The 15,882-nt window shown below is 38.9% G+C and overlaps 1 protein-coding gene across 1 annotated transcript in view; it reads left to right on the top strand.

Annotated features, from left to right (window-relative positions):
- Positions 1 to 15,882, top strand: part of THEMIS (thymocyte selection associated) — a 90,936-nt gene that overhangs the window by 26,638 nt on the left and 48,416 nt on the right. Inside the window, exons 4-5 of the mRNA XM_073673206.1 lie at positions 540 to 1,552; positions 11,673 to 11,781. Coding sequence (XP_073529307.1) covers positions 540 to 1,552; positions 11,673 to 11,781 — 1,122 coding nt within the window. The remainder of the gene's footprint in view (positions 1 to 539; positions 1,553 to 11,672; positions 11,782 to 15,882) is intronic.

Genomic DNA, 15,882 nt, shown 5'->3' with positions numbered 1-15,882 from the left:
AAGTGCATCTAATTAAGACCTACAGTGTTAGGATTTAACCCAGTCCTACCTGGCTTTGCTGCACCTCATTCACACAGTTACTTACGCTTCTATAAAATAATATATTAGGTAGTTTGTTAAATGAATGATGAGATGCTGGCTTTGTCTGTACATAGTGAATCAAGTGTATTGTGCCCACTACTGCTCATATAGGGAAGTGGGGCATTCACTCATGCACAGGGGCCGACAAGGGTATGCACCTTTTCACTGTGAGCTAGTCCGAGCTTGAGTAGGCCAATCCTTCAGTAATTATAAGTCATGAGGATCAATGAAACAATCCCTTAAATGCAATCTAGTAGACTGTAGAATATTGCTACTTGTTAAGATGTCAGTGGGTCTCTTGCCTATAAGGTTCCAGATAGCAGCACATATGGTACGTCACTCTTGCTTTTGCATATAATAAGTGCCACAATTAAAGGGTCAACTGTTACTGTTTGAAATCAAGAAGGGCAATAATTTTGGAAGGCAAATAATAACGTGTTTTCTCTATCTTCTTTCAGATGGAGGGATTTTTAACCTCTCGTCAGATCTGGATGTAGAAGTTTTGGATATTACTCAACACTGTGATTTAAAACTCTTCAGCCCCATATTAAACATTCAAGATATCTTTGAAAAAACTACCAATGAATTTCCATTAGTTGCAGAAATTCTAGAAGGACCATTAAGACATTGCAAGGCTTATAAAGTACTGAGATGTGGCAGGAGGATCGTTGTTCACAAAAAGTATCAAGCTGATAGAATTATTGCCTCAGAGTCACGAAGTGATACTCCAAAAAGACATTTCCTTATTCCATCCAGCTACAAGGGGAAATTCAAAAGGAGGCCCCGCTTCTTCCCCACCGTTTATGACCTAAATATTGCCAAGAGAGAAATGGTTGACCTATATGTGGTAGCAACAAAATCATTTCATCCGGTACATGATGAATTTTCATCACTAAATGTTGGAGACCTGTTGCACGTGAAGAAGTTCAAGTCCTATGAAGTACTCTGTGAGGGAACAAAAACTATTGTAGATACCCTGGAATGTACAAAATCAAAAGATGGGAACTCTGTAGAGGTCATTCTTCCCTTGTATGGAGAAGGTGGCTTTATGGAGATCGTGCATGACAGCAAACAATACTCCCTATCAGAACTTTGCAATTTTTTTCAGCTTCCTTTGAATGTAAAGATCTCGGTGAGGGACTTGTTTACTGTAGGAGAGGATATATTAGCCAATACGTCAGTATTAAACCTGGAAGAGCAGATTACAGACTCATACTTGCTTGTTAGTTTATATGACAAACCTGAAGATGTTTGGGAGCTTCCAGTCTACCGGCTAAGTATGTCTTTTCAGGTTGTTGGTCAGTTTAATGGTAAAGTATTTTCTTCACCAACAAAAACTAACATAGAAGAAATTAATGAAGAGGAGTATTATATGGTGAGAAGATATGAAAACCATGTTCAGCTTCCACCACCACGACCGCCAAAAACTCCAGTGTATGTGAATAAATCCAGGCCAATGATCATGCAAGAGGTATTATTTTTGTTTGATTTCTTTTTTGCTTGCATCTACTTATTTAAACATTAAAAAACTGAAGCTGTACAAGTGATATGATTTACTGGGGCTGCAAGGACTTCAAGCTACAGTATATACTAAATGTCTTCCAATAAATTCAAAAACAATGTCTATGAAAAAAGGGACCGAGCCACACAAGAGTTTAGTAAGATAGGCAGGTCCCTGATGGCTTCTCCCTGCCTGCTGCCAGTGATTCACAGGTCTCTCCCTATATATGCATACAGAGAGAGACCCGCCACTCAAAGAGAGTGGGCAGGGAAAAGACGCTGGGTACTGCACTTTTTGGCTAGTCCGCTGTCCGGCCTTTTGACTAGTCCCTGGCCAGCTTATAAAGTGTGTTTTTCTTTAAAACACTGTATTGTTTCAAAGTCAAACATACATGGCTGAAATCATACAGCCAGTGTCTGATACATACTGCCTAATCCACAGGCAGCATGTATCAGCTGTCAGGTTCCCTTTAATCTTTATAATATACATATTTATGCCTTAGCGTTTCCCTTGTGGGTTTGTAACTGAAATACTGCCAACATGTAGTTGGATGACCACTTGAAACGCATTTACATATGTGGGCCACTAGAGGGGAATATTACATCTAATAGTTTATACTGTACAGGATGCTGTGGCCAGCACACACCAGCTGGGAAGAGGGGGCTGAAGGAAACCAATGCCACACCACCCACTCTACAGTGTTGCAGAAAGTGGCTCATGCTACACCCACCACCCACATCGAAGTGAATTACAGAAATGTACAGGGTGATGTGGGCACTACCAAGTGGGTCTTTCTATCTATCTATCTATCTATCTATCTATCTATCTATCTATCTATCTATCTATCTATCTATTTGTCTATTTATCTATCTATCTATCCATATCTACAGTTGAAACCAGACATTTACATACACAATATAAAAAGACACATATGCATGTTTTTTTCAATATCTGACATGAAATCAGAATAAACCTTTCCCGTTTTAGGTCAATTAGGATTACCATAATTTTTAATATTTGCCTAAAGCCAGAATAATGAGAGACAGAGAATGTTTTAAGGCATTTTTATTACTTACTGCAAAGTCAAAAGTTTACATACACTAAGATTACTATGCCTTTAAACAATTCTGGACTGCCCATATGATGATGTCATGTGTTTGGAAGCTTCTGAGTTTTTTTGGCAACATCTGAGTTAATTAGAGACATACCTGTGGATGTATTTTAATGCACACCTGAAACACACTGTTTCTTTGTGTAGCATAATGAGAAAGTCTAAAGAAATCATCCAATATATCAGGAAGAGAATTGTGGACTTGCACAAGTAATTTTCACATTGGAAACAGGGGAAGTTCTAAACTCATACCTCCCATTCATTCATGAAATTCACATGTTCATTTGAAGTATTGCCTACTGTGAATAGTAGATCCTGGGTTACCAGCTGTGCATAGAGGTGTCACTTGTCATTGTAATCCTGCCTCTGCTGATAGTGAGACTTCTGAAAAGTCTTTTGTAAGGAACAGGAAGTATGAGTCTAAAATAGCTCTAGTGGCCCATGTGAAAATTGTAAGATATCAATTTGATATTAAAAGGAATCTGTAAGCAGCTCTTTACTATTTAATCTGAGAGCAGCATGATGTAGGGACACAGACCCTGATTCCAGTAATGTGTCACTTACTGTGCTGCTTGTTGTAGTTTCAATAAAATCAGTGTTTTATCAGCAGGAGATTATTACTAGAGGACTAATTGTCTTGTAGTCCTCCTACTTTGTGTAACCCCACCACTGATTAGCAGCTTTCTGCCTATGCACAGTGCACACAGAAAACTGTCATGAGTGGCAAATTATACATGGCTCTGCATTCAGAGAACTGTTAGATTGTTAGCAGAGAAATAGTGATTCAGTCAAAATGACAGCCGGCAGCCCAGTAAGTGACACATTGCTGGTATAAGGGTCTCTGCTTCTACATCATGTAGCTCTCAGATTAAAGAGTAAAAAGCCAGCTTATATCTTATTTTTCCAGTATTGACAAGAATGCTTATAAATTTTTTTTAGAAACAGCCCCACTGAAACAAGTTGTGTTCCAAATCACAAGAAATCTATTTGTCTCTGTTCTGTTGCTTATGTCTATGTTCTTTATAATCAAAATAATGTTGTTAAACGTCGATTGTTAAAGAAGGTAATCGTCACAATTATAGATCCTGCTATTTTCTTAGCTTATCTTACTTATATTCGTTTGCTTCATTGTTTCCCTTTTTATATACAATTGTACAATCATTTTCCTCCCAATTACTCAGCTATTAACAATGCCAATCAAGACATTTACTATTCTATATTTCCCCCAGTAAGTATAACTGCATCCTCACTCTCTGTGTTCAGCACAGCAAAGCTATATTTTCATTTTATCAGCAGTCTTCCTAAGCTTCACTGCTTACAACACATACGAGGACAATATCGAGCATTTCTTTATTGCTTTGCAATGGCAATACATTTCTAGAGGTTTGCACATTCTCCAAATGATTTTGATTGATTGTTTTTAAAAATAAAAAAAATAAATAAAACTGACATTCAACTTACTTGAAGAAAATGAGAATTTCAACAAAGAGAAATGTAATAAAATGGAATATTGCTTCCAGGCTTTTTACAAAATGATACAGAACTTTCTGATGTGGCTGAATGTTTTAGAATGTTTTAGTTGTGTGTGTTTGTATACAAGACTGAATCAGTTGAAAGGAAGATTTATATAAGCCATAAGAGTTAGTAGGTTTTTGATCCCAAAATCAATACAACAGGGAAAATGTATAAATACTGATGGTTTATATGAGTGCTATACTTGTCTTTTCTTCAATGCAATGTGCACCTGATTCATCAAAAAGAACATTTCAAAGTTTTCTGCAACTTTTCTAAGTTTTAATTTCATATGTTGGAAAAGGTGGCGCACAGGCGTCATAAATATTGAGTTCGACCTGATTTTTTTTTACAGGGAATCTGTCAGCAGGTTTTTGATATTTATTATAAGGTAGGGGCTGAGGCACTGATTTCAGCAAAGTGTCACTTATTAGGCTGTGTGCTGTTATTTCAATACAATGAAAGTTTTATCAATAGGAGTTTATCACTGCTGGACTAGCTGCTTATTTGCATCCTGGTCCAACCAACCCCCCCCAGGACTGATTAGCAGCTTACTCTCAATATACAATATACACAAAAAGTTGCTAATCAGTGGTGTGGGCAGAGTTAGCTTTCTGATCTCTGCTACATGTACATGTCAAACCTCAGGATTCGAGCTGGCAGCCTTGTGTTTGTCTGCCAGCATCTCTATCCGCCGAGCCACTGGAGATCCGGTGGCTGTCCGGGTGCTGATTAACCTTTGCCTTTCGTCCACTCTTTTCTTATAGCCGGTGTTTTCCATTTGCTATTTGACCTATCCTATCACTCTGCAGGGGCTTCTATTTAAAACTCACTCCTACCTCTGCTCCCTTCTGGTGATGGCTCACAACTACACAGTTTGGTGTTGAAGGAGTAGTCCTTATTTGTAGCTTTCTGTTGTAGTGATCTGAGTGATTATTTCTTTGTCCGTATTCCTATTTGGTTGGTTTATTCCTTCCTTTCCCTATTTGTTTCCGTATCTGTTGGTGTGTGTTTTTGTGTGTTAGTGGTATACATTTGTCCCCTGTTTGTCTTTGTGTCCTGTTTCCCTTGTATTTCTGTCCCAAGCCTCATGGGTTGGGAGAGGGGACAGATTAGGGTTTAACAGGAGCATAGTAAGGTCGGAGACCCAGGCCTCTCTACCATCAAGAGTACCCTTGGAACAGGGATAGTTAGGGTCCCAGTTCCAGGGACAGTTGTAGGCCCTTCTCTCTTACTTCAAGCCGACACATTGTGACACTAGAGCTAAAACTTTGATTGTATCACAGATTCTGCACCCAGTAAACTAAGTGATACATCACTGGAATCAGGGTCTCTTTCTCTACATTATTCTGCTCTCAGATGAGGTAGCAAAAGCCCTTCAATGGATCTACTCAAGAAAACTGATATAAATATATTGATAAATCTGATTCAATATTAATTAAAACAATTTAACTTATGCTTTCAAAATGTATTAAATAGTGATATATTTTGCGTTTTTATTTTATGAGTAAATTCTAAAAATAAAAGTACCGTTTCTATGTTTAAAGGTAGGACAAATCGAATTATGTTTCTTTGGCTCACGCAAGCAGAGAATCGTCTCACATGGACAGCCATTGCTCCTCCAAGAATGGGGGCTGGGTACCTGTTTATAACTTTAGCAGAACATGTTACGTATATGTAAACTTTATAATGTAACTAAATATAAATATTCTTAAAAATACTAAGACTTAGTCCCTTTGTTAGGAAAATGCTTTTGCTTAGGACCACTGTATGAATTAGTTCAGAATTCAGTCAACTACTAGTAGTCGAATCATAGACAAACTAAAGCATCCTTCAGGAAGTGGGTGAGCAGTAAACTGGGGCGTGCAACGTATCTCTGGGTAACTTAAACCTTTTATTCTCAAAGTAACCTACCTGTGGTTTTCCTTTGCAAGAAATTTGCAAACAAAAAGAAAATTACTTAACCAATGAATTGGTATAATCCTTTTTTGTGATACATTATGAAGCCAGTAAGAATTCCGCCTTTAACCCCTTAATACTTACAAGTATTTTGGACCGCAACCCCTTCAGGATGAAACTATTTTCAGACTATAGGAGAATTTTTTTTTTTCTATCATTATTATCCCATTCCGAGAGTCATACATTTGTATAAGCAGCTTTATTAGGGTATTTTAGTAGGATGAGATGGATTTGTCAGTGTGATAATTCTTAGGTATAAATTTTAATTCACTCTTTAAAAGAAGTAAAAAAAACAGCAACTCAGACATTTTTAAGCTTTCTTTTTAACACTGTTCACTATGACTGCATCAATAAAGTGTTAACTTTTCCCGAGGGGTTAGTGAGACTATGGTGATACCAAATATATAAAGTTGTATTTACATTTTAGTATTTTTGCACAATAAATAAACTGAACTAAAACTATTACGGTACTTGGCTTTATGTCACCATATTCTGAGTCATACGTTTTCCATATTTCCCATCAATGGAGCACTATGGGGCCTTAATTTTGCATGAAGCTATAGTTTTCATTGACACAATTTTGTAGTTCATGCGACATTTTGACAACATTTTATTTGATCTTTGTGAGAAGAAATTAACAAAAACAACATTTCTGGCAATGCTTTTCATTTTGTGACTTTTTGATCACCTTTTATTACAGTTTTTTGAAAAGGGGAAAAAATACATTTTTGGATTTCATTTATTTTAAACCTCATTTACCATTCAGACTAATTGACATTTTAACCTTATCCAGTGGTTTAATATACACTAGTTATGACATTACCAAATTTATATTGCTTTTTTATGCTTTCATTTTGCACAAGCAAAATAATTTTTTTTAAGAAATGTTTTCTTGCCCTATCTTGAAACCTATAACCTTTTTTTCAATAGACGGGCTGTGTGATGGCTTGCTTTTAGCTAGACTAGCTGTAGTTTTCCCATTATTTTTTTAATCACTTTTTTTTCATAGTTATTTTGTGATATGAGATAAACAAACACAGCAATTATGGCATTGTTTTTCATAATTTTATTTACAGTCTTCATCATGTGGAATATGGTTAACATGATAGGGTTCCATTTCTTTTACGTTTTTTATACCTATAAATATTTTTTACATTTTTTACAATATTTATTAGTTTGAGTATAAATATATGATCCTTTGATTGCTCAGATGATACACTGCACTACTTATGTAGTGAATGAATTTAGCAATGCATCCCAATATGCAGATGATTAGAGACCTGTAAATCAGGTAATATTTTCATTACCTCCCACCAGGAGCCTGAACTTTATAATTAATACAGAATTTTCTTACTTTCAGCTCATTTGAAAATGTTCCTGTCTATTAGGCAGCCTAAGTGAATAGCTGATACTTTTCAGAGTTTACCTAATATGCAAGGACACAGTTACTTGTTAAGAGTTTACCTGAGTCTCATACTACAGTCATGGCCAAAAGTATTGAGAATGAGACAAATAGTAATTTTTCCAAAGTTTACTGCTTCATTTTTTGTAATGGCAATTTGCATATACTCCTGAATGCCAAAGAGTGATCAGCTTAACAGCAATTACTGTACTTGCAAAGTCAATATTTGCCCAGAAAATGAACTTTAACCCCCAAAGCACATTTCAACATCATTGCAGTCCTGCCTTAAAAGGAGCAGCTAACATCGTTTTAGTGATTGATCCATTAACACAGGTGTGGGTGTTGATGAGGACAGGGCTGGCGATCAATCAGTCATGATTAAGTAAGAATGACATCACTGGACACTTTAAAAGGAGGCTGGTTCTTGGTATCATTGTTTCTCTTCAGTTAACCATGGTTATCTCTAAAGACACACATGCAGCCATCATTGCACTGCACAAAAATGGCCTAACAGGGAAGAGTATCGCAGCTACAAAGATTGCACCTCAGTCAACAATCTATCGCATCATCAAGAACTTCAAGGAGAGAGCTTCCATTGTTGTCAAAAAGGCTCCAGGGCGCCCAAGAAAGACCAGCAAGCGCCAGGACCGTATCTTAAAACTGTTTCAGCTGCGGGATCGGACTACCAGCAGTGCCGAGCTTGCTCAGGAATGGCAGCAGGCTGGTGTGAGTGCTTCTGCACGCACTGTGAGGCGGAGACTCTTTGAGCAAGGGCTGGTTTCAAGGAGGGCAGCAAAGAAGCCACTTCTCTCCAGAAAAAACATCAGGGACCGACTGATATTCTGCAAAAGGTACAGGGAGTGGACTGCTGAGGACTGGGGCAAAGTCATTTTCTCTGATGAATCCCCTTTTCGATTGTTTGGGACATCTGGAAAACAGCTTATTCGGAGAAGAAGAGGTGAGCGCTACTGCCAGTCTTGTCTCATGCCAACTGTAAAGCATCCTGAAACCATTCATGTGTGGGGTTGCTTCTCAGCCAAGGGAATCGGCTCACTCACAGTCTTGCCTAAACACACAGCCATGAGTAAAGAATGGTACCAGAATGTCCTCCAAGAGCAACTTCTCCCAACCGTCCAAGAGCAGTTTGGCGCCCAAAAATGCCTTTTCCAGCATGATGGAGCACCTTGCCATAAAGCAAAGGTGATAACAAAATGGCTCATGGAACAAAACATAGAGATTTTGGGTCCATGGCCTGGAAACTCCCCAGATCTTAATCCCATTGAGAACTTGTGGTCAATCATCAAGAGACGGGTGGACAAACAAAAACCAACAAATTCTGGCAAAATGCAAGCATTGATTATGCAAGAATGGACTGCTATCAGTCAGGATTTGGTCCAAAAGTTGATTGAGAGCATGCCAGGGAGAATTACAGAGGTCTTGAAGAAGAAGGGGCAACACTGCAAATATTGACTTGCTGCATTAACTCATTCTAACTGTCAATATAACCTATTGGTACTCATAATATGATTGCAATTATATTTCTGTATGTGATATAAACATCAGACAAACACTAATAAAAACCAGAGGCCAGCAGATCATGTGAAAATATCATTTTGGTGTCATTCTCAAAACTTTGGCCATGACTGTACATAGTTAGCCAGGAGCAGCCACACCACACTGAAGACAAGGCTTTAAAAGTGTTTACCTCTGTTGCAGTCTCTAACCTCTTCCTCCTGCTATTTCACAATCCACAGTAATCTAATTTACATAACTACTTTCTTATAAAATTAAATCTTGGCAGCACTGATCTGACCTGTGTTTAGCTGCACACTCACAATGGAATCTCCCAATTTAGTAGCAGGGAATCCCAATATAGTCAGACGGTGCAAATCCTAACGGATTCCGATTCCAATTCCTTTTTCTTAAAGGGGTTGTCCGGTCTAAATTGATAAGTCTGCAGTCACTCTATGTGACTGCAGACTTATGAATCCCCCAGCGCACGCACTGTGCACTGCCTGGATTCGCCGGTTTCTGAGCCGAGACCAGTGGGTATGTATGTGTTAAACATACTCCCGGCCAGAGCTCGTTTAGTAGGTGCGGCCTTGCTCCATACACTTGTCCCATTGGATGGCTGCATCATTAGATGGAGCGCAGCTTCCATAAAAACAAGCAGAAGTGTCAAGTGACACAAAATAGCCGTTGGGTGTAGTGCATCTTGCCAACTTCCCATGCCTGATTTCATCACTTTTATTAATTAAAAATAAAGAAGAAGAAAGCATTGCATGTTGTGAGTGCCCCCTGAATTTATTTCTACTATTGGGCAATTTCCAACACTCAGTGGCATTAACTTCTATGTAATGTCAACAATTTCTTACAGCTACAACTAACCAGGTGTGACTGTTGATTTGAGGAACCAGGCACTTTATAGTTAAATTTGAGTGATATTTATTAGGAATTCAACTTGTACATACCATACCACTAGCAATTCTCTATCCTACATGTCTTCTAAGTGCAATCTATGTATCTGAAGAAGGTCTAAGATATTGACCGAAATGTTGCATGCTAATACTCATGTATGTTGGATTACTAATAAATGTCACCTCAATTTAACTACAGAGTGCTTAGTTCTTGAGACCTACTATAAGGGGTAGGACCCTACTAAAGCACCATCTAGTCGGATGTGCCGCGATCTACACACAATCTGTTTACACTGTCATGCACATAACCTATACAGCATATACTGTATATGTCAGAAAAATTACCCTATATGACAACCTGGACATATACAACTGTATGCCATATTGCTAGACATAGTCATTTTAGGTTAAACATTTTATGGCAGTATCCCTTTATGTTAAAAAACAAAGTCATTTATGTTTTTGAATACAGTTAAAAAAAGTTTGCCGATGCATACCACCTTTTACAACAAAACACAAAATTGCTCTTTTCTCTTTTAAGGTTTATTTGTGAGGCCATATTGCATAATAGGACCATTTCCAATTACCTTACACCATACTTTTTCACTTAATAGATCATTGATTTAATTACTGACAAATTTTCCAATTTTTCGGTAAACCTTGAGAGTACTATTAATTTCCAATGTCAATAAACAGCTTATACTGCTTAGTCTGTGTTAGATTTGTGTTCTACTCTTGTCTTAAAAAATATAATTATTTTTATCTTAATTGGCTGTTTCTGCACTGGTAAAACAATATATGTGCTTAATTTATTCATTAGCAATAAAACATGCTCCCTGTGAAAGTATGATTCAAATATGGTTGGGAAATTATGATTATTTCATTGTTAACCCCAGTGTTATACTGGGAATAAATCACTAATTGTAATAACCTACTAAAGCTGGTGCAAATTGCTAACATTATTTATAACTAATATAATTTTGTGGAAACTGCTATTCTGCATCACATGTATATTAAAATTATATTTTTCAGCATCACTGAAGCTGAGCATTTTTGTATCACACATTTCTGGTTGGTGAAAAGCCTCGATTGGTGCTGTTTCTGACAAAATAATATCTTTGTTTCTAATCTCATAAACCTTTTTATTAGCATTCATAACAATATTTATAATGTAGAACCTGAAGCCCATGGCATGTTCACACGATGCGATTCTGCTAATTTTTTTTTCCTGCAATATTCCAAAATTGTGGTAACAATCTGGCAAATTTACTTCAATTTTGGAAAACTGCGGCAAAAAAATGCAGCGCAATTGCATAAAGAGTAAAGACTCCTCCACTCATAGCCTAAAGACTCCTCCACTCATAGCCTAAAGACTCCTCCACTCATAGCCTAAAGACTTCTCCACTCATAGCCTAAAGACTCCTCCACTCATAGCCTAAAGACTTCTCCACTCTTTACAGTCACTTTATAATAGACAACTCAAGTTAACTTTACATATGGAACATTAGTGATGTTGGAAAAATGTCTTGCTACTGTATCTCCTCTACTATCACAGATGGTAATTACAAGTATCATTCATTTTTCAGGGGGGTGTCTATTGTTACAACATTACAAAATTAATTTGTGATATTATTTATAAATCTGATATTGATGTGATTGCTGAATAACTTATATTGCATTTTCTTTTAGATGCTCCCAAAAAATGAATATGCTGAAGGAACTTTCCAATTAGAAGGCCAGAAAGACAGTTTGCAAGCATGCAGTGAAAATGACTTAGAGAGCACAACAACCAGCAAAGGTGATTTTATCTTAAAATGATTGTTTCTATATTAATTTCATCTGTAAAATTGTTGTTGTATCTATAATATAAGTACCGGTTTATTCCATCATATGTCAAAAATATGTAGCAATAAGTTATTCAGATATGGCAGATTTGTTGTAGAATTCCACGTGTATTTTGTACAAAGGTCTTCCTGAAAGACTATCCCCAGAGATTATTTTAAATGAAAGGGGACATTACCAGTGTGAGACATGTAACGACTAACAGTTTTAATCACAATCAGCAGAACTGATCTTTTTCTCATTACAAACACAGCTGCAGGTGTCCTCTCATAGTGCTGTCAACTGTGCTGCAGAGTTGTGCCTGATTACATCTTATCACTTTTTCAGCTTCCAACTCCTGGGCAGTCAGTGTGGGGAAAGGGAGTACAGCAGAAGTTTGCTCCTTTGCAAACAGGTATAATTCTCCTCTCACAGTGCTCTTAGCTGTGCTGTAGAGCCCCACCCACCACACTGGCTGCCTGTGAGATCTGAACGTCTCATTTATATATAAGAAAAACATATATTTCTGTGGAATAAGGATAAGTTCACAGTTTTTATCTGCAGCTAAATCTGCTGCAAATCTGCTGACAACTTTTCTCTGGCAGGAAAACAGCTGCATCAAAAATGCATGTTTTCCTGTGTTTTTTATCCGTTTTTTATGCATTTTTGCAGCGGTTTTTTCATTGTCCCTCTGTCTCTATTTAGGCATGTACATAAAGTTCTGTGAAAAAAAAATATCATTCTGGTGTTGGCGTAGTGGGGGAGGTGAATTGTTCAGGAATAGTTTAGAAGCTGGCAGTGCATTGAGTTTGTATGACACTATTTGCTTTCACATTATGGGGTCCGCCATTCAATTTGCACAAGCATTGTTCAATTTCACACTTCACTGTGCCACAGGTATTGTTCAATCTCACATGTAGGTCAGCTAATGTTTACACTGACACATCACTAATTTATTTAAACTTTTCCAATACAAACAACCATCTCAGTGACCAAGACAAGATGGTTAATCACAAAATAGAACCCATATTTTGCCATCAAAAATGCTGAAAAAATGCTAAAAAAAATTAGCTGTGTTTTTTGATGCATTTTTTTCACCACCCATTACTTCCTGTGGGTGAAAAAACGCTGAAAGAAGTGACATGCTCTATTTTCCAAAAACGCAAGCAAGGCAGGAAATACGCAGCAAACGAAAAGCAACATGTGTCAACAGAGAATACAGGTTTCTCATACACTTTGCCGGTACTGCAAGACGCAGCTGAAAATTTGCATAAAAAGCTGCTGCAAAATATGCAGCAAAACACAACGTATGTGAACATAGCCTAAGACATTGGATTTCAGATATCAAGGTATAATTTTATTCAACTTTCAAATTTCAACCTACGTGCCCATATAGATGGCTTAGGAGGGATGATCCTACTAACAGATTCCCTTAGAAATTTTTCATAGATGTTGGTTGAAGATCTTTGTTCAACTGAAGTCCTGGACCTTCTCTTTTTTGCAAAGTTCACTTTTTACAAGATATTTGTATAAAACATTCCATTGCCCTTCTTTTTCTCTTTAATTTCTCTTGTACTTCTCACATATGCAGTACATCCATATTTGAGGAATGGATCTGGAATTTAACAAAGAATCTTCTTATTGGAACACCCTGGGGCCGAATAGTTCAAAATACTTGATCAATATTTGTTCTCTAGCAATCGCCTACAAGTTTTTATACACTGGTAGCTTTTATGTACTGGTTCTTTTTTACCGATTTCCTTTGTACTTGGTTTCGTGAATGTAATGCCCCTGGAAACATGCTTACCATTTGGTGGACATGCCCTAGAGTAGTTAACCTCTATTCAAGAGTATATGGCTTTACACATACTGTAGTCTTTCCCATGTTATCATCTGCAAGAACCTGTCACGGGTGTGTCAGGTGTAATAGACAGTCACTCTGGATCTGGCTGTAGACGGTCACTGTGCTTGGCATTACAGATGCCTTTTTAATCCTTCTGACTTTAGGACCTAGTGGCGACCTCCCTCCTGCTGCTGATTGACAAACCCTTGCTTGGGAGTTAAAAACACTCAGTTTGCTCCAGGGAATCACTGGTGATACTTCTAAATACCTTTGTGCAGGCTTGGAGCACTAGCAGTCGGCTAGCTTCTTCTCTGGTGCTCTTGGAGGACAGTTGGCATTACTCCTCTGGTGTCTGCTCAAGCTAAGTTTATCCCCTTTATTTGTCTACCTTGTTGTCTTTAGCTTGTAGTGGGGCCCGACCAGTGCTCACCCCTCCCCCTCCCTATCTAGGGCCAAGCTCTAGCGTCATCCAGGGCTTAGGGTCCTGCTCATCGATAGGTGGGGAACCTATATAGGGACGGTAGGGTAGGCAGGGTGATATTAGGTCTGCCTAGGAGTCTCTACTCCCCCTTTCCCTAGTGTTTTGGCTTCCTTCCCCTCTTCCCTTCATGTTGCACTTAGTCTTTCCCACACCTTGTGTGACATTATCACTGGTCGTGCATACATAGAGAAAAAAAACTGACAGGAAGTTTTATTTCTGTGTTTTTTTTTCCAGGTGTGTTTTTTTTTTCTTTCTTCCTTGGTTCATGGATCCGGTTGCAGAGCTGGTAGAGCAGCTGCGCAGGCTGTCTCTGGAGGTGACTGACCTCTGCTATGAAGTTCAGCAGCCGCTCCTAATGTTGGGGTCTCTGCGGGTACTCCTGGCCAGCTTGAACTCAAGGTTACCCTCCTGGACAGATTTTCAGGAGGTAGGGACAAGTTTTTTGTGTTCAAGGAAGCTTGCAAACTGTATTTTAAACTTCATCCTTACGCCTCTGGAGTTGAGGAGCAGTGAGTGGGGATTGTGATCTCACTACTGCAAGGAGATCCTCAATCCTGGGCTTTTTCTTTGCCGCAGGGTTCGGTTTGTTTCCAGTCTGTGGAGGGGTTTTTCAGGGCTCTAGCCCTCATCTATGATGACCCTGACCGACTCTCCTTAGCTGAGTCCAGGCTGCATTGCTTTCAGCCGGGGAATCGGTCAGTAGAGACGTATAGCTCTGAATTCCGCAGATAGGCAACTGAAAGAAAATGGAATGACCCGGCTCTCAGAAGCCAATTTTATCAGGGCCTTACTAAAAGGTTGAAAGATGCTTTGGCAGTGTATGAAATCCCAGAGTCCTTGCAGGCTGCCATGTCTTTGGCCATACATGCTGATAGACACCTTCGGGATAGGTGGGTGAGACCTCCTTCTCCGGAGACCTCTTTTCGGGGTAATGCCCCTTTGCCAGTGGAGCAGTCTGGGAGTGAACCAGTACTGGGGGAGGTGGAAGAACTCATGCAGTTAGGGGGTGCCTCTGCATCATACATTTCCCCTGAGATCTGCAAAAAAAAGGGCATGTGTTTTTTTGTGGAAAAAAGGTACATTTTATTGGGGCCTGTCCCTCCATTCCTAAGCAAAAGGAAACGTGAGATTGTGAAACTTCACAGGGTTCCCTCCGATGTGTTGTCAGAATGGGGGACCCAGTTTGCTTCCAAGTTCTGTAAAGAGTTCTATTCTCGACTGGGGGTGCAACTGTCCTTTTCCTCTGCCTTCCATCCTCAGTCGAATGGGCAGACCAAGCACATTAACCAAAATCTGGAGACTTACCTCAGGTGTTTTGTCTCCGAAAACCAGGAGGATTTGGTATCTTGCTTACCGCTGGCAGAATTTGCTAATAATAATCATCGCCAAGAATCTACCGGCAGGTCACCGTTCTTTGGTGCAAACGGCTTCCATCCACAGTTTGGAACTTTTAGTGGGGGAGGGGCTTCAGGAGGTCCTGAGGAGGAACGTCTTGCTTTGTCGTTCTCCTCGGTGTGGCGGGGGGTTCTGAGTAATTTGAAGATCATGGGAGACAGGTGCAAACATATGGCTGACAGAAAACGCTCGCCAGGTCCGGACCTGAGTGTGAATGACTTTGTGTGGTTGTCTACCAGGAATACCAAGTTGAAGGTTTCTTCCTGGAAGCTGGAACCTAGGTTTATTGGTCCCTATAAAACAACTGCCATCATTAACCCAGCAGCGTTTCGTCGTGAGCTACCTCAGGTCCTTAAGAT

The sequence above is a fragment of the Phyllobates terribilis genome, unplaced genomic scaffold, assembly GCF_046119375.1.
Source record: "Phyllobates terribilis strain yellow unplaced genomic scaffold, ASM4611937v1 Scaffold_3__8_contigs__length_932513732, whole genome shotgun sequence".
Lineage (NCBI taxonomy): Eukaryota > Metazoa > Chordata > Amphibia > Anura > Dendrobatidae > Phyllobates > Phyllobates terribilis.
This window is presented reverse-complemented; position numbering and strand designations above follow the sequence as displayed.